Genomic DNA, 21728 nt, shown 5'->3' on the forward strand with positions numbered 1-21728 from the left:
CCATCTTTCCTCCTACTACCATCTTTCTCTCTACTACCATCTTTCCTCCTACTACCATCTTTCCTCCCTACTACCATCTTTTCCTCTCTACTACCATCTTTCCTCCCTACTACCATCTTTATTCCCTACTACCATCTTTATTCCCTACTACCATCTTTCCCCTACTACCATCTTTATTCCCTACTACCATCTTTATTCCCTACTACCATCTTTCCTCCCTACTACCATCTTTATTCCCTACTACCATCTTTATTCCCTACTACCATCTTTCCTCTCTACTACCATCTTTCCTCCCTACTACCATCTTTATTCCCTACTACCATCTTTATTCCCTACTACCATCTTCCCTCCCTACTACCATCTTCACTCTCTACTACCATCTTTCCATCTTTCCTCCCTACTACCATCTTTCCTCCCTACTACCATCTTTCCTCCCTACTACCATCTTTCCTCTCTACTACCATCTTTCCTCCCTACTACCATCTTTCCTCCCTTTCCTCCTACCATCTTTCTCCCCTACTAGCATCTTTTCCCTCCATTTTCTCCCTACTACCATCTTTCCTCCCTACTACCATCTTTCCTCCCTACTACCATCTTTCCTCCCTACTACCATCTTTATTCCCTACTACCATCTTTCCTCCCTACTACCATCTTTCCTCCCTACTACCATCTTTCCTCCCTACTACCATCTTTCCTCCCTACTACCATCTTTCCTCCCTACTACCATCTTTCCTCCTACTACCATCTTTCCTCCCTACTACCATCTTTCCTCCCTACTACCATCTTTCCTCCCTACTACCATCTTTCCTCTCTACTACCATCTTTCCTCCCTACTACCATCTTTCCCTTCCCTACCATCTTTCCTCCTACTACCATCTTTCCTCCCACTACCATCTTTCCTCCCTACTACCATCTTTCCTCCCTACTACCATCTTTCCTCCCTACTACCATCTTTCCTCCTACTACCATCATCATCTTTTACCTCCCTACTACCATCTTTCCTCCCTACTACCATCTTTCCTCCCTACTACCATCTTTCCTCCTACTACCATCTTTACCTACTACCATCTTTCCTCTCTACTACCATCTTTCCTCCCTACTACCATCTTTCCTCCCTACTACCATCTTTCCTCCCTACTACCATCTTTCCTCCATCTACTACCATCTTTCCTCCCTACTACCATCTTTCCTCCCTACTACCATCTTTATTCCCTACTACCATCTTTCCTCCCTACTACCATCTTTCCTCCCTACTACCATCTTTACCCTCCCCTACTACCATCTTTCCTCCCTACTACCATCTTTATTCCCTACTACCTTCCCTACTACCATCTTTCCTCCCTACTACCATCTTTTCTCTCTACTACCATCTTTCCTCTCTACTACCATCTTTCCCCCCTACTACCATCTTTCCTCCCTACTACCATCTTTCCTCCCTACTACCATCTTTCCTCCCTACTACCATCTTTCCTCCCTACTACCATCTTTCCTCCCTACTACCATCTTTCCTCCCTACTACCATCTTTCCTCCCTACTACCATCTTTCCTCCCTACTACCATCTTTCCTCCCTACTACCATCTTTCCTCCCTACTACCATCTTTATTCCCTACTACCATCTTTCCTCTCTACTACCATCTTTCCTCCCTACTACCATCTTTCCTCTCTACTACCATCTTTCCTCCCTACTACCATCTTTCCTCCCTACTACCATCTTTCCTCCCTACTACCATCTTTTTCCTACCCTACTACCATCTTTCCTCCCTACTACCATCTTTCCTCCCTACTACCATCTTTCCTCTCTACTACCATCTTTCCTCCCTACTACCATCTTTCCTCCCTACTACCATCTTTCCTCTCTACTACCATCTTTCCTCCCTACTACCATCTTTCCTCCCTACTACCATCTTTCCTCCCTACTACCATCTTTCCTCCCTATTACCATCTTTCCTCCCTATTACCATCTTTCCTCTCTACTACCATCTTTCCTCCCTACTACCATCTTTCCTCCCTACTACCATCTTTCCTCCCTACTACCATCTTTCCTCCCTACTACCATCTTTCCTCCTCTACTACCATCTTTCCTCCCTACTACCATCTTTATTCCCTACTACCATCTTTCCTCCCTACTACCATCTTTCCTCCCTACTACCATCTTTCCTCTCTACTACCATCTTTCCCCCCTACTACCATCTTTCCTCCCTACTACCATCTTTCCTCCCTACTACCATCTTTCCTCCCTACTACCATCTTTCCTCCCTACTACCATCTTTCCTCCCTACTACCATCTTTATTCCCTACTACCATCTTTCCTCCCTACTACCATCTTTATTCCCTACTACCATCTTTCCTCCCTACTACCATCTTTCCTCCCTACTACCATCTTTCCTCTCTACTACCATCTTTCCTCCCTACTACCATCTTTCCTCCCTACTACCATCTTTCCTCCCTACTACCATCTTTCCTCCCTACTAGCATCTTTTCTCCCTACTACCATCTTTCCTCACTACTACCATCTTTCCTCCCTACTACCATCTTTATTCCCTACTACCATCTTTCCTCTCTACTACCATCTTTCCTCCCTACTACCATCTTTCCTCTCTACTACCATCTTCCCCCCTACTACCATCTGTCCTCCCTATTACCATTTTTCCTCTCTACTACCATCTTTCCTCCCTACTACCATCTTTCCTCCCTACTACCATCTTTATTCCCTACTACCATCTTTATTCCCTACTACCATCTTTCCTCTCTACTACCATCTTTATTCCCTACTACCATCTTCCCTCCCAACTACCATCTTTCCTCCCTACTACCATCTTTCCTCTCTACTACCATCTTTCCTCCCTACTACCATCTTTCCTCCCTACTACCATCTTTCCTCCCTACTACCATCCCTGTCCCATCAGTCTTACCCCAGGCTCCAAGATCTTGTCCATTTGAGGCCAGAGATAGTACTTTATGCCCTCTCCAGCCCCTGGTAGAGTCACACCTCGGATAAACAGGATGAAGAGCATCAGGTAGGGGAACGTTGCTGTGAAGTACACCACCTGTGGTCACACATGAAGATACACTTGAACACACAGACTGACACACACACACACACACAGTTTTCCCTTGCAAAACATTTTGCTGCGGTGTGCCCTACTGAATTTGATCCTGTTGTTTTGGTCTGTATGGGAGGCTGCCAGCTCACCTTGCCTGTAGATTTGACTCCCTTCCAGATGCAGAAGTAGCAGATGATCCAGGCCAGCAGCAGACAGAGAGCCAGGTCCCAATGTACAGCACCCAGAGACACATGATCTGACGTCCTCAACACCCGACGACTGGGGAACAACACCCACACACGTATGTAAGGACACATGCACACACACACACACACACGAATGCACACACACACACACACACACACACACACACACACACACACACACACACACACACACACACACACACACACACACACACACACACACACACACACACACACACACACACACACACACACGCCAGGCTGGTCAGTAAGACGTTTAGACCATGGCGCCACGGCAGTTCACAAATGTTTAGCAACAAGGGAGAGTATGATTATGATAAATGGAAAAAGCGCTTTTATTTCATTATTATTTCACACACACACACACACACACACACACACACACACACACACACACACACACACACACACACACACACACACACACACACACACACACACACACACACACACACACACGAATGCACACACACGAATGCACACACACACGCACGCACGCACGCACGCACGCACGCACGCACGCACGCACACACACACACACACACACACACACACACACACACACACACACACACACACACACACACACACACACACACACACACACACACACACACACACACACACACACACACACACACACACCAGGCTGGTCAGTAAGACGTTTAGACCATGGCGCCACGGCAGTTCACAAATGTTTAGCAACAAGGGAGAGTATGATTATGATAAATGGAAAATGCGCTTTTTATTTCATTATTATTTCGTTTTATGCTTTCCCCAAACTGTAACCCTAACCGTAACCCTCACCTTAACCCTAACCGTAACCCTAACCGTAACCCTAACCTTAACCCTAACCGTAACCCTAACCGTAACCCTCACCTTAACCCTAACCGTAACCCTAACCTTAACCCTAACCTTAACCCTAACCCTAACCGTAACCCTAACATTAACCCTAACCGTAACCATTTGGAATGAATACCTAACCGTAACCCTAACCGTAACCATTTGGAATGAATACCTAACCGTAACCCTAACCGTAACCATTTGGAATGAATACCTAACCGTAACCCTAACCGTAACCCTAACCGTAACCATTTGGAATGAATACCTAACCGTAACCCTAACCGTAACCATTTGGAATGAATACCTAACCGTAACCCTAACCGTAACCATTTGGAATGAATACCTAACCGTAACCCTAACCGTAACCCTAACCGTACCCATTTGGAATGAATACCTAACCGTAACCCTAACCGTAACCATTTGGAATGAATACCTAACCGTAACCCTAACCGTAACCCTAACCGTACCCATTTGGAATGAATACCTAACCGTAACCCTAACCGTAACCATTTGGAATGAATACCTAACCGTAACCCTAACCGTACCCATTTGGAATGAATACCTAACCGTAACCCTAACCGTAACCATTTGGAATGAATACCTAACCGTAACCCTAACCGTAACCATATGGAATGAATACATAAACGTAACCCTTTTAGTTGTTTCTGTTTTAACCTAGTAACCATGCAGAATTAACCCACTCATCAAATTACGTCAAATCCCAATACCATGACCCTCTATGTACTACATACCATCTTAGACATGGTGTTTTATTTCAGAGATCCTCTCCCCACACAAATCTAACCTAAACAAATTCACAGCGACAGCCGACCCGACAGAAAGACACGTGTTCTTTTTCCAACTTTATAGTCTCCATATGGAGCCTCTGCACGAACACAGAGACAAAATAGCATCGGCATGATAGATACAGATGTTCCATTTTCCCCAGTTTAGATTAAAGGGTTTTAGTTTAGGCTTTGAACCCCAAAGAAAGGACACATATTGTTCTCATTTAGAAGAAAACGCTTTAGAGTGCTGTTCTCAGCCCATTTCCCAATCCTGCACCACCCGGAAACCCCATCAGGAATGTATCATGTGGGAAGAACCATGGCCTATCACGGAATCACCAGACTAGTCTGACAAAACAACAACACTCAATTTGAACACAAAATAATCCTTGTCGAGCACTCTAATTGGTTGTTTTATGGTTCCCTCCGGGCTGTAATTGGCTAATTTCCCTTACCCGGTGTTCTACTGGGCTGCTGGGCCGTTGGGTGGGCCCTATATTGTCTGTCAGCATGACTCATCATCATCACTATCAGTATGTGTGTGTGTGTGTGTGTGTGTGTGTGTGTGTGTGTGTGTGTGTGTGTGTGTGTGTGTGTGTGTGTGTGTGTGTGTGTGTGTGTGTGTGTGTGTGTGTGTGTGTGTGTGTGTGTGTGTGTGTGTGCGTGCGTGCGTGTGTGTTTTAGAAGTTATGATTGGTTTCAAACTTACGCCCAAAACTCCTCCTCAGGAGATGTGATCTTCATGGTTTCATTACTGAAAGAGAAAGAGAGGGGTAAACCAATGAAAAAGCAGTGAGAAATTACAGTCATCTCAATGTCTGCATGACTGCACCTCAAAACCCAGTGTATCTTCATCAACACCCAGTGTAGATGTGTATCTTCATGTGTTTCAGAGTATCTTCATCAAGAGAAAGAGAGGGGTCAAACCCAATGTATCTTCATCAAAGCAGTATCTTCAGAAAGTGTATCTTATCAAACCCAGGTTTCAAACTTCATCAACACCCAGTATCTTCATCAATGTATCTTCATGACAGTGTATCTTCATCAACACCCAGAGTATCTTCATCAACACCAGTGTGTATCTTCATCAACACCCAGTGTATCTTCATCATGTATCTTCATCACCCAGTGTATCTTCATCACACCCAGTGTATCTTCATCAACACCCAGTATCTTCATCAACACCCAGAGTATCTTCATCAACACCCAGTGTATCTTCATCAACACCCAGTGTATCTTCATCAACACCCAGTGTATCTTCATCAACCCAGTGTATCTTCATCAACACCCAGTGTATCTTCATCAACACCCAGTGTATCTTCATCAACACCCAGTGTATCTTCATCTTCATCAACAGTATCCATCAACACCCAGAGTATCTTCATCAACACCCAGTGTATCTTCATCAACACCCAGTGTATCTTCATCAACACCCAGTGTATCTTCATCAACACCCAGTGTATCTTCATCAACACCCAGTGTATCTTCATCAACACCCAGAGTATCTTCATCAACACCCAGTGTATCTTCATCAACACCCAGTGTATCTTCATCAACACCCAGTGTATCTTCATCAACACCCAGAGTATCTTCATCAACACCCAGTGTATCTTCATCAACACCCAGAGTATCTTCATCAACACCCAGAGTATCTTCATCAACACCCAGTGTATCTTCATCAACACCCAGTGTATCTTCATCAACACCCAGTGTATCTTCATCAACACCCAGTGTATCTTCATCAACACCCAGTGTATCTGATATCTTCAAAGTACAATAAGGAGGCCTACCTCAACATATTGTAGTCATTATATTCAGTCTGGTTGTGAAGGAAGGACCAGTCTGAGTCCAACTGGGAGAGGTGTGGGTTCAACAACATGGAACTCAAATTATGACAGTTCTCTGTGAGAATGTTAGAGAGAGAGGAAGAGAGAGACAGGGACAAGAGAGAGAGAAAGAGAGAGAGAGAGAGTTTGAGTAAGTAAGTATGTGCACATGCATACGTGCACGTGTGTCTATGTCTACGTGTATGTCTGTGTCTGTGTTCAGTTCTTGTACCAGTATTCCACTCATTGTCACAGGTGGACCAGGGCAGTGGATTCCTGAAGGAGTTGAATAGGTAGAACAGACCCCAGGCTAGCACCACTATGTAATAGATGTTCAAGTACGCCACAATCACTTGGGATGCAATTCCCACTCCTATAGACGGAAAAGCAAAGGCAGGTTAACATTTGATAAGGTGACTGTTCTTTAAATAACTTAGTAACTTAGCACAGTGGTCAAACCATGGATCTGGAGAACTACAGGGCGTGCAGGCTTTTGGTTCAGCCCAGCACTACAATACCTAAATAAACAAACGTGTCATTGAGACTTTGTTAAGTTGAATCGGGAGTGTTAGTACTGGGCTGGAACAAAAGCCTGCTTAATACCTAGCAAATTACAGTTAGATATAGAAAATGTGAAATGTATTTCTTTTCAATCAATGTCTTTGTCTACAGCAGCATCTCATGAGTTTAGCCTGAAACAACACATTTGAATCCCTGTTTTAACTAGCATAAGGCCCGATTCCCAGACACAAATAATGGATAGTCCTGCACTAAAAAGCCATTTTAACGGTTATGTAATCAAAAATGTAATCTACGTAATCCCCAAAAGTAATTACTATCATGAACTATAACTAGTAATGCTGCATACTCCAAGAAAGGTTACAATCTCACCTTTCTGGCAAGAATAGTTATACATTGCTGAGGTGTCGTCACTTTTGAAGATACAAGCTGAAGTACACAGTAGAAGTATCATGAAAATATGAAAATACGAAATATTTTATATTGTGTATTTCCTATTCAATAGAACTGTATGAATACGGCTTGAAATGATACACGCTTTCTAAAATATAATATAATAAAATTATACAACAACTAACTATAAGATTTCACCTTCCTTATAACTGTAAAATACATATTTGTATGTTGAGTGTTAGAGAAAATGTGAATATTTTCTAAAGGTCTCTCTTGATCAAAACGTCTACCCCCATCTCTCTTGATCAAAATCGCTACCCCCATCGCTACCCCCATCGCCCCATCGCTACCCCCATCGCTACCCCCATCGCTACCCCCATCGCTACCCCCATCGCTACCCCCATCGCTACCCCCATCGCTACCCCCATCGCTACCCCCATCGCTACCCCCATCGCTACCCCCATCGCTACCCCCATCACTACCCCCATCACTACCCCCATCGCTGTGAACGTCTCACTGAGCCCGTTTGGAACTTGCCTTTCATCTCATATCAATCTTGTACGTCTGTTACAAGCAGAAAGTGTTTTTTGTTTAAAATGTATGAATTATTTTAATTTCCTGTCAATAAATCGATCTCTGAATGTGGTACAGCGACGAAACCCCTCTCTCCTGCTGCGCTACGATGTAAGGACTCCAGGCATATGTGTTGTTAGTGGCTGTGATGTAGGGTTCAGCCTGGAGTTGATGGACAGTCAGAAGAGCGCATAAAATGGTAGGAGGGACACCCCACATATACTCTTGTGTCCGTGAGATTCAGGGCTACTGCTCAATGCAAGCCATTTCAACCTATGGTGTCCACAGATCAATTTATCAGTGAAAATGTCAGTCGGAAACGATACCAGAACCACGCAGGTCCCCAAAACAGGGGACTTGACATCTATTAATAAAGAAGACTGCTACAAGCTCTCACAGTCTCACGTCAAATGTCAAATTTCTAAGCTGTTCCAAATGTCACATTTTTAAGTGTTTAAGGTTAAGTTTAGGCATTACCTCTGTATTTGTAAGGTTAGGCATTAACTCCAGAATACTTAAGGTAAGGGTTAAGGTTTGGGTTACACTTAAAACAAAAATATCAAAAACCACTTTCTTTCTGGATTCGAACATGTTACTTTTGGAACCAAAGGCAGATGCTTATGCCCATCCACAAGGCCCTAGCAAAACTAGCAAAACCAGCAAAACCGAAACCTACTTAAAGGTAACAGCTCTCACTGTTGCCCCTAGTGGCTGGTTTCTACATCATCTCCCGTCGTCCTCAGACATGGATGGATGTCGAATACGGACTTGTATCATGGGTGACCTGTCTGGAAGGTTCACCATAGGCTAAATCTGTGTCTGGGGAACTGGCCCATTATGTAATAATGTAAGGAGCAGACAGAGTGATCACCTTCGAACATGGGACATATCTTCCTCCAGGCTGTGACCCCGCCCTCGCTGGTGTACTGGCCCAATGCCGTCTCCAGGAAGAACACAGGGATACCACAGAAGAAGAGGAACACAAAGTACGGGATGAAGAAGACACCTGTGGAGGGTTAAAAACACAAGTGAAGAAGAGTGTTTACTGTATGAAAGGTGTGTTGCTATGGTAAATGGTTGAATAGAACAGCAGGAAGGATACAAGGATAAAGCCATTGAGATGAATGACAAAACATTTTGTGTGAATAGACCAAGGAAATGCTTATTGACATTTCAGTTGTGTGATGATGCGGTATTGCTGTACAGTAGTTAGAACATGTTCTTTAGCTACGATTCCATGAAAAGAGTTGACAGCTGAATAGATATCCTTCATAAGGAAATGAATGAACTTTCCAGTGGATACAGAGAGCCTTTGAGGCTGCACAAAAGCAATCGCAGGCCTGGTATCCTTGTTTTTTTTTTAGGATGCAAACATCTTTTGTTGCTCACAGAATATTAGAGGTGAAGCTCCGCCCACAGGGTTAGCGGACACAAGAGTCAACTCCCTCGGGAAACATCTTTCTTATCTCTCTCTCTCTCTCTTTCTCTCAATTCAATAAAAAATGTGAACAGTAAATATTACACTCACAAGTTCCAAAAGAATAAAGACATTTCAAATGTCCTATAATGTCTATACAGTATACAGTGTTGTAATGATGTGCAAATGGTTCAAGTCAAAAAGGGAGAAAAAAAATAAGCAACATAAATATGGGTTGTATTTACAATGGCATTTGTTATTCACTGGTTGCTCTTTTCTTGTGGCAACAGGTCACAAATCTTGCAGCTGTGATGCACACTGTGGTATTTCACCCAATAGATATGGGAGTTAATCAAAATGTTATTTGTTTTTCGTATTCTTTGTGGGTCTGTGAGGTCTGAGGGAAATATTTGTCTCTAATATGGTCACATATTTGGCAGGAGGTTAGGAAGTGCAGCTCAGTTTCCACCTCATTTTGTGGGCAGGGTGCACACAGCCTGTCTTCTCTTGAGAGCCATGTCTGCCTGCGGCGACCTTTCTCAATAGCAAGGCTATGCTCACTGAGTCTGTACATAGTCAAAGCTTTCCTTAATTTTAGGTCAGTCACAGTGGTCACGTATTCTGCCACTGTGTACTCTCTGTGTAGGGTCAAATAGCATTCTAGATTGCTCCCTTTTTTGTTAATTCTTTCCGATGTGTCAGGTAATTATCTTTTTGTTTTTTCATGATTTGTTTGGGTCTAATTGTGTTGCTGTCCTGGGGCTCTGTGGGGTCTGTTTGTGTTTGTGAACAGAGCCCCAGGACCAGCTTGCTTAGGGGACTCTTCTCCAGGTTCATCTAATCCCTCTATCTCTCACTTTCTTTCTCTCTCTCTGTCTCTCTCTCACACACACACTCTCTCTCATTCTCTGATGTTCCCTTACTCTCTCACACACTCTCTCTCATTCTCTGATGTTCAATTACTCTCTCACACACTCTCTCTCATTCTCTGATGTTCAATTACTCTCTCACACACTCTCTCTCATTCTCTGATGTTCAATTACTCTCTCACACACTCTCTCTCATTCTCTGATGTTCAATTACTCTCTCACACACTCTCTCTCATTCTCTGATGTTCAATTACTCTCTCACACACTCTCTCTCATTCTCTGATGTTCAATTACTCTCTCACACACTCTCTCTCATTCTCTGATGTTCTATTACTCTCTCACACTCTCTCTCATTCTCTGATGTTCTATTACTCTCTCACACACTCTCTCTCATTCTCTGATGTTCAATTACTCTCTCACACACTCTCTCTCATTCTCTGATGTTCAATTACTCTCTCACACACTCTCTCTCATTCTCTGATGTTCAATTACTCTCTCACACACTCTCTCTCATTCTCTGATGTTCTATTACTCTCTCACACACTCTCTCATTCTCTGATGTTCAATTACTCTCTCTCACACTCTCTCTCTCATTCTCTGATGTTCAATTACTCTCTCACACACTCTCTCTCATTCTCTGATGTTCAATTATTCACACACTCTCTCTCATTCTCTGATGTTCAATTACTCTCTCACACACTCTCTCATTCTCTGATGTTCAATTACTCTCTCACACACTCTCTCTCATTCTCTGATGTTCAATTACTCTCTCACACACTCTCTCTCATTCTCTGATGTTCAATTACTCTCTCACACACTCTCTCTCATTCTCTGATGTTCAATTACTCTCTCACACACTCTCTCTCATTCTCTGATGTTCAATTACTCTCTCACACACTCTCTCTCATTCTCTGATGTTCAATTACTCTCTCACACACTCTCTCTCATTCTCTGATGTTCAATTACTCTCTCACACACTCTCTCTCATTCTCTGATGTTCAATTACTCTCTCACACACTCTCTCTCATTCTCTGATGTTCAATTACTCTCTCACACACTCTCTCTCATTCTCTGATGTTCTATTACTCTCTCACACACTCTCTCTCATTCTCTGATGTTCAATTACTCTCTCACACACTCTCTCATTCTCTGATGTTCAATTACTCTCTCACACACTCTCTCTCATTCTCTGATGTTCAATTACTCTCTCACACACTCTCTCTCATTCTCTGATGTTCTATTACTCTCTCACACCAACACACCAGCTGACTTTCTTTCGTTCTTTCTTTCTCCCTGCTCTGTTCAGGCTATTCCAAAAAGGGCTGCACATGGGTCAACATCCTGTAAATATGACCAAACCCTTCATTGGTTTCAGTGCTTTCAGACCATGATATTGTAATCCTACTGTTTATTCTGACAGTCAATAGATGGAGAGGTGCTGGTTTACTTACCTCCTCCGTTCTTGTAGCACAGATAAGGGAAGCGCCATACGTTGCCCAGGCCAATGATCTCACCAGCCATGGAGAGCAAAAATTCAGTCTTGTTGGCCCACTTGCCCCTCTCCTGCAGAACCGCATCCTCGGGGCTCCGTTTCTGGGCCTCTGAGTCCACTGGTCCTCCTGGAGTGGTCCCTCCAACCATCTCCTCTTCCATGTTCACTCACTTTCTCTTAAATTCAAAATGCTTTATTGGCAGGACATTTTGTAGATATTGCCAAAGCTCTCTCTTTCTCTCTCACGCTCTTTATTACTCACTCTCACGCATGAACTAACACATCTTTTCTCCTTCTTTCTTTCTCTCTCTCTCTCTCTCTCTCTCTCTCTCTCTCTCTCTCTCTCTCTCTCTCTCTCTCTCTCTCTCTCTCTCTCTCTCTCTCTCTCTCTCTCTCTCTCTCTCTCTCTCTCTCTCTCTCTCTCTCTCTCTCTCTCCTCCGCTCTCCTCTCATTGTTAAATCTGGTGCGGACTCCGTGTTTACATCTTCTGTTACTCAGAGGCTCTCTTCAACACAATATGTCCCAATCAAGACAGATTAAGTCTTTGTTCTGTTCGAGGGCCTGAGGCTTTATCCTAATGCAGACATTCTACTCCTCCTAGGATACTAACATTTATGACTAGGCTATTTGTTTGCTTAGTTATGCAGTCAGTCATAGCCTATCTGCACAAATGTATGAAAAACAAGATAATAATTGATTGTTTTAGATATCCACAAGACATTGAAGTTAAGGTGTTTTCCCATTTAAGCACATTTCCTCCATGGATTATGTGCAGTAATGTACAATACAGCAATGCAATACAATCATGCAGATGCAGACTGGCTGTTTAGCTTGAACTTTTATTTAGGCATATGCTAAAATCCAAAGTTTGCCATTTATTTGTTTGAGAAAAAGGATTCATGCATGCAAGAAGAAAAAGGTGAGTAAGCACTATCATTTCTGTGAATCCTCCATGTGTTTAAGCACAATCATTCAATTATGCATGCAAAATATATCTTACAACTCACCCACTATTTTAATGCAGTAGATCCTGCTTTTCCACACAGCTGGTAGGAGTCAATGAAGCAGTTCCTTTGGCTGCACAGATAGAGGGTCTTTGGAAAGAATGTTGAAGTGGAAGTAGGGGAGTGTCTACAAACTGCAAAGCCTTCACATGGTATTGAACTGAACCAGGATGCTAGCCTATAACAGCTATGTGGAATGATACAGCAAAACAGCCTACCATTGTGGAGGACCATTGTATATGTGGAAGAGAGTTGACATGTCCACAGTTTAACAAAAAATGTATTCAACTAAATAAGAAAAACAAAAAATCATTTAAATGTGTTTAAAATGAAATTTATTTCAAAAACTAGCTGGAAAACTTTTTGATGATTTGTTTTACATTTGGCTATGAATTCACCTGTTGTACTTTCTTCTATTTCACTGTTAATGTTCAAGACGAATGGGTTGAATAACACGTAGGTGGTCTTCGGGTCGGAAAGTGGGAGCTCTAGAAAGAGGTCATTTTCTTGCTCTAATTCCAAGCATTGTCAGATTGTCCATTTTTCAGGCGTTTTGCTTTTCACTGTTATCCAGAGGGTTCCAAGCGTTCTGACCTCACAACGGCAGTAACCCATGCTAGCATGCTAGCTGGCACCCCACTCTGAATTTTTTAAGCTTTTTACGCGTTTTTTTTGCGTTGGTGACTGTAACTGCTGCTGGCAACAATTTAATTACGCTTTTTTTTGAAACGGCATATTCAACAGGGTGTTGAGCGTTAGTCAATTCATCAGTTATTCTGCGCTCTGGCACACAGACGAGAGTGCTCTGAAATCGAAGTAGATAGCCAGAGCAAATTTACAAACGCACCCCATGAAATTACGAGTTATATGACCTTCAAAACGATTTTGTTCACAGTAGGAAGGAGCTCGTTTGGTTCGAGTTCCCAGTTGTCTGGAATGCACTGAAGTAGGAACTCGGGGAGATGATTTTAGGAAAATGTCGTTATTTTTGTTATTAACTAAAAAGCTAAATATGTTTTAATCTTGTTGTAACAAATACATAAGATACATTTCAATTCAAGGAACCAATTTACGCCTCGAGGTAAATTGTTTTGGAACATGTTTGTTCCTGACGCGGCATCATACCTCAGTGGGAGCGACTTGGAATTATGACGTGCTCTGTGACGTTTTTTTTTGCTACCAGGAAACGAATGTAAACATAGCAATCGGAAGAGAAACGCGAAAGCATTCGCATAATTCTACAAAAAAACTTTCGATGCTGGGTGCTAAATACGATTTTGCAGCACTGGGCGAAATGGGGTTAGCTGGAATATATGATTGCCAATTCTAGAAAAGGTTTAACGCAGTAGCTAGGACTGAGGCAGGCTAATCGCTCGATAAACCGGTAAGATAGCCTGCTATATTTCATGCTAGTAGCTAGTTATATTTCCTATAGAATATATATATATACCCGATGTGATAAACATATTGCTGTGTTTGATAGCAGCTTAGTGAATTGTGTTCGTCTATTTTACATGTAGACACACATCCACTTCGGGGTGCAGAGAATTTGCAACAAGCTGATGACATGTCGGCAGACTGTTCTTCTGCCAACCAGGAAGAACCTAATGCTGTTGTTGGAAACATATTGGTGCAGTTATAGGTATTGTTCATAGATGCAAGCAAATTACCGAGAAATATGAGAACAGATATTTAAAAATAAGAAATGTCATGCTGAAGATAAACCTAGCATACTCCTCATCCACTATCCACTATAAGCCAATGCAATGACATTGTATACTGCTCTTCCCAGGTCCAGGCATGTTTGCCATAAGGGCACCTGAGGAGGAGTCCTCAGAGATGGTGGAGGAGATGGACACGTCAGAGGCTGTCTGGTGCTGGTATTACCTAGCTGAATGTGGAGTGTGGCACATGTTTGAGGTACAGGACATATCACTCCACCTATGCATTCCTCATAAATCCATCCTCTTACTTGATCTATCGATCCATTCCTTCATTATTCCATCCCTCCATCCATTGCATCCATCCACCCATCCCCTCACTCACTCTACCCATCCCAGTCTCATTTGCAATGTGTTCTGCTTGTGGCAGATTGATCCAAGTGCTGCATGCTCTGTGACCAGTGAGCAGATAGAACAGAATTACAGCAGGAATCAACACGGTGTCATGGAGTTTTACACCGCCAAGTACACCTACAGACTGGACTTCTCAGGTACCAAGAACACTACAGTACTGGCACACATCTATACAGTATCATTTACAATCATTGGATATGTTGGAGTCCGTCTCTAATTGGCTGATCTTTGTTACCTGTTTGTCTTTGTTTCACAACCAGTCATGAAGCAGATCAATGTCACAACCGGGAAACAACGGCCAATCAAACGGGCATTCCACTCTGCCACTGGCTTTAGGTGAGTCTGAGCTGTACCGATGGGGTCACCCATGGGCATGTAGCTGTATAAATAACTCAGACATGCAGGTAGCCCACAGGCCTGTAACTATATAACTAAGAAATACAGAGTTCTGAGTGCTCTCCATTGGCTCTGTGGTCAGTTTCACTTCCTGGAGCTTACTTCCCGGAGCTTACTTTATTTAGTCTATTGTGGGGTTAGAAGCATCACCTGTTATATCGTTAAACCTTATGCATGTTGTGCTACATTTTGGGTGAAAATAAAAGGATGTGTAACTAAGGGCATTGACATAATAACCACCCAGCAGTTGGACCCAGGCCTGACCTGTACCGTATGTGTCTGAGTTGTATATATGCATCTGTCACCCTCTCCCAGGTTCATTTGTGATAATCTGGCCCTGCCGGTGCCCTGCCACTGGGAGAGAATAAATACAGACGAGCCTTATCAGGTAAGGGAAAATGATGTGTGTGGACAATATGCTGTGTGGCTACATGCCCGTGGGTGACCCCATCGGTACCTCTTTCAGACAGAGAGCTTTACCCGTCTTTTGCCGGTTCAGGTTACTATCTGAATGGGGCAGGGGTAGAAATACTGGTAACTCCTAACCAGCATGTTACCTGCTCAAGACCTAGTCATGTTACCTGCTCAAGACCTAGTCATGTTACCTGCTCAAGACCTAGTCATGTTACCTGCTCAAGACCTAGTCATGTTATCTGCTCAAGACCTAGCCATGTTATCTGCTCAAGACCTAGTCATGTTACCTGCTCAAGACCTAGCCATGTTATCTGCTCAAGACCTAGTCATGTTACCTGCTCAAGACCTAGTCATGTTCCCTTTATAAGTAGAGTAATACATGCTTATGACATGTCTTATAATGCATTATACCTGTCAGTGTTCAACTGATATTCAGAGTCATGACGTTGCCACGAGTAGCACTGCAGATTTTGCAGATGAGTGCGGTGCAAGATGATGCACTGACAGGGTATCACAGTGTATCTGCCCATGTGCAGGGCGGCACGTCAATCTTCTACAACGTGATCGCTGTGGGACAACAGTGGAGAGGTTTCGCCTTGCGCTTTAATTCTCTTAGTTGTTGTGGAAATCGGCCCGATATTTACTTTTACTTTCTGCATTGCTGACTACCTTTAAAGGCCAAGTGCAGTCGAAAACATGTTTTCCTGTATTTTGAATATATTTCAACACTATGAGGTTGGAATAATACTGTAAAATTAAGATAATGTCCTTTTAGTGTAAGAACTGTTTGAAAAGACCGCCTGAAATTTCTGCCTGTTTTGGTGGGAGGGAGTTTTGGCCTTCCTGGTGACATCACCAGGTGAAAAATATGTTAATAGACCAATAAGAAAGAGAGTTCCAAATCTCTCTGCCAGTAGCAGCTAGTTTTCAGTTTTCCCCTCTGTACTCAGACCACTTCCAGACATTCCTAGCACAATTCTTGCTTGAGAAATTTCTCTTTGCTAAGAAGCTATTTTTGTTTATTTTTGACCATATTAATAGAAAGAAAATCCACAGTAAGGTACTTATTTGTTTTCCCATGTGATTTGATATTGAGATAAAAACAGCTTTATTGGACCTTTAAGTAAAGTGTTATCAATGTATCTACCTACTCCATGAGTCTCTTTAGCCAGTTTGTTTCTTTCTAACTAAAACACTGTGTGTCATTGATTTGCAGTATACCCATGTCTGATTGACTATTCTCTTTCAGCTTGTAGAATTAGGAATTAGAAAAGCAGTAATTTACTAGGATCTTTATTTCAGCTCGTCTCATTGGCCAGAGATACTTATGAATTCAAGGAAGTGGTCAGACTCTATGAAAGGACCATGTGTCACCCTATCAAATCTATTCAGAGGATACAGAACCTGGATCTGTGGGAGTTCTTTTGCAGGTAGAGCTGTGTGTGTGTGTGTGTGTGTGTGTGTGTGTGTGTGTGTGTGTGTGTGTGTGTGTGTGTGTGTGTGTGTGTGTGTGTGTGTGTGTGTGTGTGTGTGTGTGTGTGTGTGTGTGTGTGTGTGTTATTATAAGGTATTATAATGATGTTAGTATAGTTTAGTATCTAAATTATTTTGATGATAGCACCTAGAATCCCAGTTTGGAATGATGGTTTGAATTAGATAGGTAGACCTTTTTCGATAACTTCTTAGAGATATTTTGGTTGGAAAACATGCTTAACCTAAATGCTGAGACTGATCAATGCTTTTGTGTTTTTACTCCAATTACTAAAGGAAAAAACAACAATTGCGCAAGATAAAGCGAGTTGTGGACATTGAGGAGAAAATGTTATTTCATGGCACAGGCCACAGCAACGTGCAGGCTATATGCACATATAACTTTGACTGGCGGCTAACTGGGAGCCATGGGGACGTCTATGGCAGAGGTAGATTCCACTTGTGTTGTATCATGAAATCGTAACTTTCTCACAATTTCACGGTTTTCCAAAAATCCCGGTTAGAATATTCCTGGATTTCCTGTTTATTCCTGTCTATTCCTGCCTGATTCCAAGAATCTTCCAACTTTGATTTCTGGAAAACCCCAGAGTTTTGCAACAGTAGTTTCAACTGTTCAAACATAGCATTCTAATACTGTCTTTCCCATCATTTCTCAGGGAGTTATTTCGCCCGAGACGCCAAGTATTCTAGCAAATTCTGCCTTACGACGGGGAAACATAACTTTGCCTTGCAGAAGCACGGACTTGCCCCGCCGATATTTTCAAGCGAGCCTCCATATAAGACCATGTTCCTGGCCAGAGTGCTGGTCGGCGAGTCCACGTTAGGCAATCCTCTGTTCTGCCGACCGCCATCCAAGGACATGAGCTACAGCAACTTCTTTGACAGCTGTGTGGACGACCTCGCCAACCCAAAGATCTATGTCATCTTCGACTGCAACCAGATTTACCCAGAGTATCTCATTGAGTTCTACTGACGCCTATGGGGTGATCAGGGACGTTATCACACAATGTACAGGGGGTGGATTTGTTTTTTACCAGGACGGGATTGGGATTCAGAGACATCAGGGGAGGGGGTCGAGAGAGGAGGGACTTAATGGACGGCCATGATGACTTCCCGCTGTTTGATTCAAGGCCTGACTGGGACTTGGATCATAAGATGTGCCTTAATGGATTACTATGGCAGAACAAGGAAGACCATACAAGAGGACTATGTTTCTATAAAAGCTGTAGAGTTCGTAAAGAGTGGTTTGTCTATTTACTGTGTTTAGAGACTTGTGGGTCGGAGAGGGGGCGAGAGGTGGCGTATTTGAAAAACAGAAAAGTAACTGCACACTGTTTGAGTGTTCCCGACATGGATTAGCAATGTTTCAAGGCAGGATCACCTTGTGTTGTGGAAACGTTGCGAATACGTTTCGGGAGCGTTCTAACAGTGTGCAGGTATTATTTCTTTCTTTTCCTTTGACTGTTTGGGTCCAACATGACCATAGTCAAACAAAGCTAAAAAGTGCAACACTAATGAGGATGTAGACTGAATAACTACTTTGGTGACCAGGATGCAATAACTCACTATTACAAGTGAAGTCGCCAACATAAAGTAAACAAATGTTTGACTTGCCCTACTCCTGTATACAAGGACCTGATTTCATAGATAGACATTGAATAAGTAGGTGTATCCAAACGTTTGACTGGTACTGTGTATAAGGGATATACTCATTGTAACTGTACAGTAATCTGCTCTTGTAATATTTTCTACATTGTAGAATAATAGTGAAGACATCAAATCTATGAAATAACACATATGGAATCATGTATTAACCAAATAAGTGTTAAACAAATCAAAATATATTTTAGATTATTCTAAGTAGCCACCCTTTGCCTTGATGACAGCTTTGCACACTTTTGGCATTCTCTCAACCAGCTTCATGAGGAATCCTTTTCCAACAGTCTTGAAGGAGTTCCCACATGTGCTGGCTGAGCACTTGTTGGCTGATTTTCCTTTACTCTGCGGTCCAACTCATCTCAAACCATCTCCATTGGGTTGAGGTTGGGTGATTGTGGAGGCCAGGTCACCTGATGCAGCACTCTATCACTCTCCTTCTTGGTCAAATAGCCCTTATACAGTCATTGTCCTGTTAAAAACAAACGATCGTCCCACTAAGCCCAAGCCAGATGGGATGGCTTATCGCTGCAGAATGCTGTGGTAGCCATGCTGGTTAAGTGTGCCTTGAATTCTAAATAAATCACAGACCGTGTCACCAGGAATGCACCATCACACCTCCTCCTCCATGCTTCACGGTGGGAACCACACATGCGGAGATCATCCGTTCACGTAGCGCTTGATGGTTTTTGTGACTGCACTTGAAGAAACTTTAAAAGTTCATCATGTCTTAAAGTAATGATGGACTATCGTTTCTCGTTGCTTATTTGAGCTGTTTATGCCATAATATGGACTTGTCACAACACAACTGCTTGTCTCAAATGCGTTAAGAAGGAATTAAATTCCACAAATTAACTTTTAACCAGACACACCTGTTCATTGAAATGCATTCCAGGTGACAACCTCATGAAACTGGTTGAAAAGGATTCCTCATGAAGCTGGTTGAGAGAATGCCAAAAGTGTACAAAGCTGTCATCAAGGCAAAGAGTGGCTACTTTGAAGAATCTCAATTATAAAATATATTTGGATTTGTTTAACACTTATTTGGTTACTACATGATTCCATATGTGTTATTTCATAGTTTTGAGGTCTTCACTATTATTCTACAATGTAGAAAATAGTAAAAAACAAAGAAAAACCCTGGAATGTGTAGGTGTGGCCAAACTTTTGACTGGTACTGTATATATAACAAATATAGTTACCAAAGAAATTGGAATTCTAGAAAAACTAGATAGATTTCACATAGAGTTGCTCCAATTCTAACTGAACAGACAATGCAAACACTGCAGTTGTACTATCACATCATATCATGCATGAGGCTTATAGTCAGCTCGTCTCTGTGTACTGTACTGTTGCAGATGCATTTTCTAAATGAAAGCTAGGATATAGGCCTAGCTAGTGTTGCTAAGCTAAGAAACTGGATGAATCTCTTTGGGGACCGTTTGTGCAAGTCAAGTGATTGATTGCCTGAGTTAATTGAGGCCAAGACCTTCGGCCAAGATGGCTTTTAAAGGCCAATATGTCTTAAAATCTACTGCTTTCTCCTTCACCGCTATTGGTACCACGATCTGACAATGCAGTAGGCTACCTGTATATGTGTACTGTATGTAGTTGATATATGCATGATAAGCACTCTCTTACCCCTTAAACAATCTACCTCCCTCATTCTGCACATTGTACATTGTTCAAGAAGGAAATACCCCATGAAGATTTTCTTGAGCTGAATTAAAATGGTCTTTCCTCTTAATGAGAGGGTGTCAAACTATGTCATAATGACAGTATTTTCGTGTTCATTTAAAGTCATGAAATGTTGGTCAGTACTTCATGTCCTCTGCTTTGATGTATAAACTTGATATGGGCTTGATTTAGGCCTACTGTTGTAATACACTGTAAATAAACAAAAATGTTATATGTGTATGTTTACCGGAGCGAGTCATGTTGAATGCAAGGTGGGCATTATTTTATCTATCTATTTCCTGCAAATACTACCAAGGATCATTGAAGGTTAAGCGATAGGAAAACAATGGAGGGAAATGAAATGCTGAGTGCATCTAAATGGCCACATGGCTGCAGTACAACACAGGATTACACCATACATTTCTGTTCAATCGTATTTGACTTTCAAATGTTGTTGAGGCATTGGATTGACTGATATCCCCTCAGATATGATATAACCATGCCTCAAAACTTAGTGCATTTCATGTGAAGTCATTGTGAGTTAGTCTTTGTTCTTTTTGTTTTCGGGGCGGGGGGGTGAACAATTGTCTTTTCTTACTGAGGATTATACACATCGTCAGGAGATTTCAAGAATACCATCCGTTTGGATTAGAAGGAAATGCACACATTTAAAAACAAATCATAACTAGCAGAATGAGTGAGTTCCTCCAGTCTTGACTGGAACATCATGGACCAGTGACAACAAAATGAAGGAAGGACCTACGTTTTGTGTTGCATACAGTTGAAGTCGAAAGTTTACATACACTTAGGTTGGAGTCATTAAAACTTGTTTATCAACCACACCACACATTTCTTGTTAACAAACTATAGTTTTGGCAAGTCGGTTAGGACATCTAATTAAACAATTTAAAGGCAATGCTACCAAATACTAATTGAGTGTATGTAAACTTCTGACCCACTGGGAATGTGATTAAATAAATAAAAGCTGAAATAAATAATTCTCTCTACTATTATTCTGACAT

At 42.2% G+C, this 21728-nt stretch overlaps 2 protein-coding genes and 1 long non-coding RNA gene across 14 annotated transcripts in view; 1 reads left to right on the plus strand and 2 right to left on the minus strand.

Moving 5' to 3' along the window:
• LOC118380055 (sodium- and chloride-dependent GABA transporter 2-like) overlaps positions 1 to 13159 on the minus strand; it is a 32953-nt gene extending 19794 nt beyond the window's left edge. The window contains exons 1-8 of the mRNA XM_052513017.1: positions 13001 to 13159; positions 11952 to 12168; positions 9086 to 9220; positions 6962 to 7102; positions 6694 to 6805; positions 5613 to 5657; positions 3195 to 3324; positions 2914 to 3048 (exon numbers count right to left, since the gene is read on the minus strand). Of these exons, the coding sequence (XP_052368977.1) occupies positions 2914 to 3048; positions 3195 to 3324; positions 5613 to 5657; positions 6694 to 6805; positions 6962 to 7102; positions 9086 to 9220; positions 11952 to 12153 (900 nt within the window). The 5' untranslated portion in view covers positions 12154 to 12168; positions 13001 to 13159. The remainder of the gene's footprint in view (positions 1 to 2913; positions 3049 to 3194; positions 3325 to 5612; positions 5658 to 6693; positions 6806 to 6961; positions 7103 to 9085; positions 9221 to 11951; positions 12169 to 13000) is intronic.
• On the minus strand, positions 3648 to 5488 carry LOC127927153 (uncharacterized). Of its 11 annotated transcripts, none has more exons than XR_008126406.1 (3): positions 4678 to 5488; positions 4510 to 4548; positions 3648 to 4470 (listed from the first exon to the last, which is right to left on the minus strand). It is a non-coding gene; the product is annotated as an uncharacterized LOC127927153 (long non-coding RNA). The 11 variants fall into 11 exon arrangements; XR_008126403.1 differs by having other exon boundaries at positions 3648 to 4458; positions 4510 to 4638; XR_008126405.1 differs by having other exon boundaries at positions 3648 to 4458; positions 4600 to 5488.
• A 753-nt stretch (positions 13160 to 13912) lies between the features above and the next one.
• Positions 13913 to 20944, plus strand: LOC118376348 (protein mono-ADP-ribosyltransferase PARP11-like). Of its 2 annotated transcripts, XM_052513004.1 has the most exons (9): positions 13915 to 14381; positions 14518 to 14639; positions 14790 to 14917; positions 15089 to 15209; positions 15333 to 15408; positions 15784 to 15856; positions 17185 to 17312; positions 17650 to 17801; positions 18030 to 20944. In XM_052513004.1, the coding sequence occupies exons 3-9, from the start codon at positions 14798 to 14800 to the stop codon at positions 18344 to 18346; spliced, it is 987 nt and encodes a 328-aa protein (XP_052368964.1). In that variant the 5' UTR covers positions 13915 to 14381; positions 14518 to 14639; positions 14790 to 14797; the 3' UTR covers positions 18347 to 20944. The 2 variants fall into 2 exon arrangements, with proteins under 2 accessions (XP_052368965.1, XP_052368964.1); XM_052513005.1 differs by lacking the exon at positions 14518 to 14639 and having other exon boundaries at positions 13913 to 14381.
• The last annotated feature ends 784 nt before the right edge of the window (positions 20945 to 21728 follow it).

This window comes from Oncorhynchus keta, unplaced genomic scaffold, assembly GCF_023373465.1.
Source record: "Oncorhynchus keta strain PuntledgeMale-10-30-2019 unplaced genomic scaffold, Oket_V2 Un_contig_963_pilon_pilon, whole genome shotgun sequence".
NCBI lineage: Eukaryota > Metazoa > Chordata > Actinopteri > Salmoniformes > Salmonidae > Oncorhynchus > Oncorhynchus keta.

Coding starts and splice junctions, on each gene's coding strand:
- LOC118376348 (XM_052513005.1), top strand. CDS start 14,798: ATGTTTGCCATAAGGGCACCTGAGGAGGAGTCCTCAGAGATGGTGGAG. Junction 15,857..17,184: donor ATACAGACGAGCCTTATCAG/GTAAGGGAAAAT, acceptor TCTTTATTTCAG/CTCGTCTCATTGGCCAGAGA. Junction 17,313..17,649: donor CTGTGGGAGTTCTTTTGCAG/GTAGAGCTGTGT, acceptor CAATTACTAAAG/GAAAAAACAACAATTGCGCA.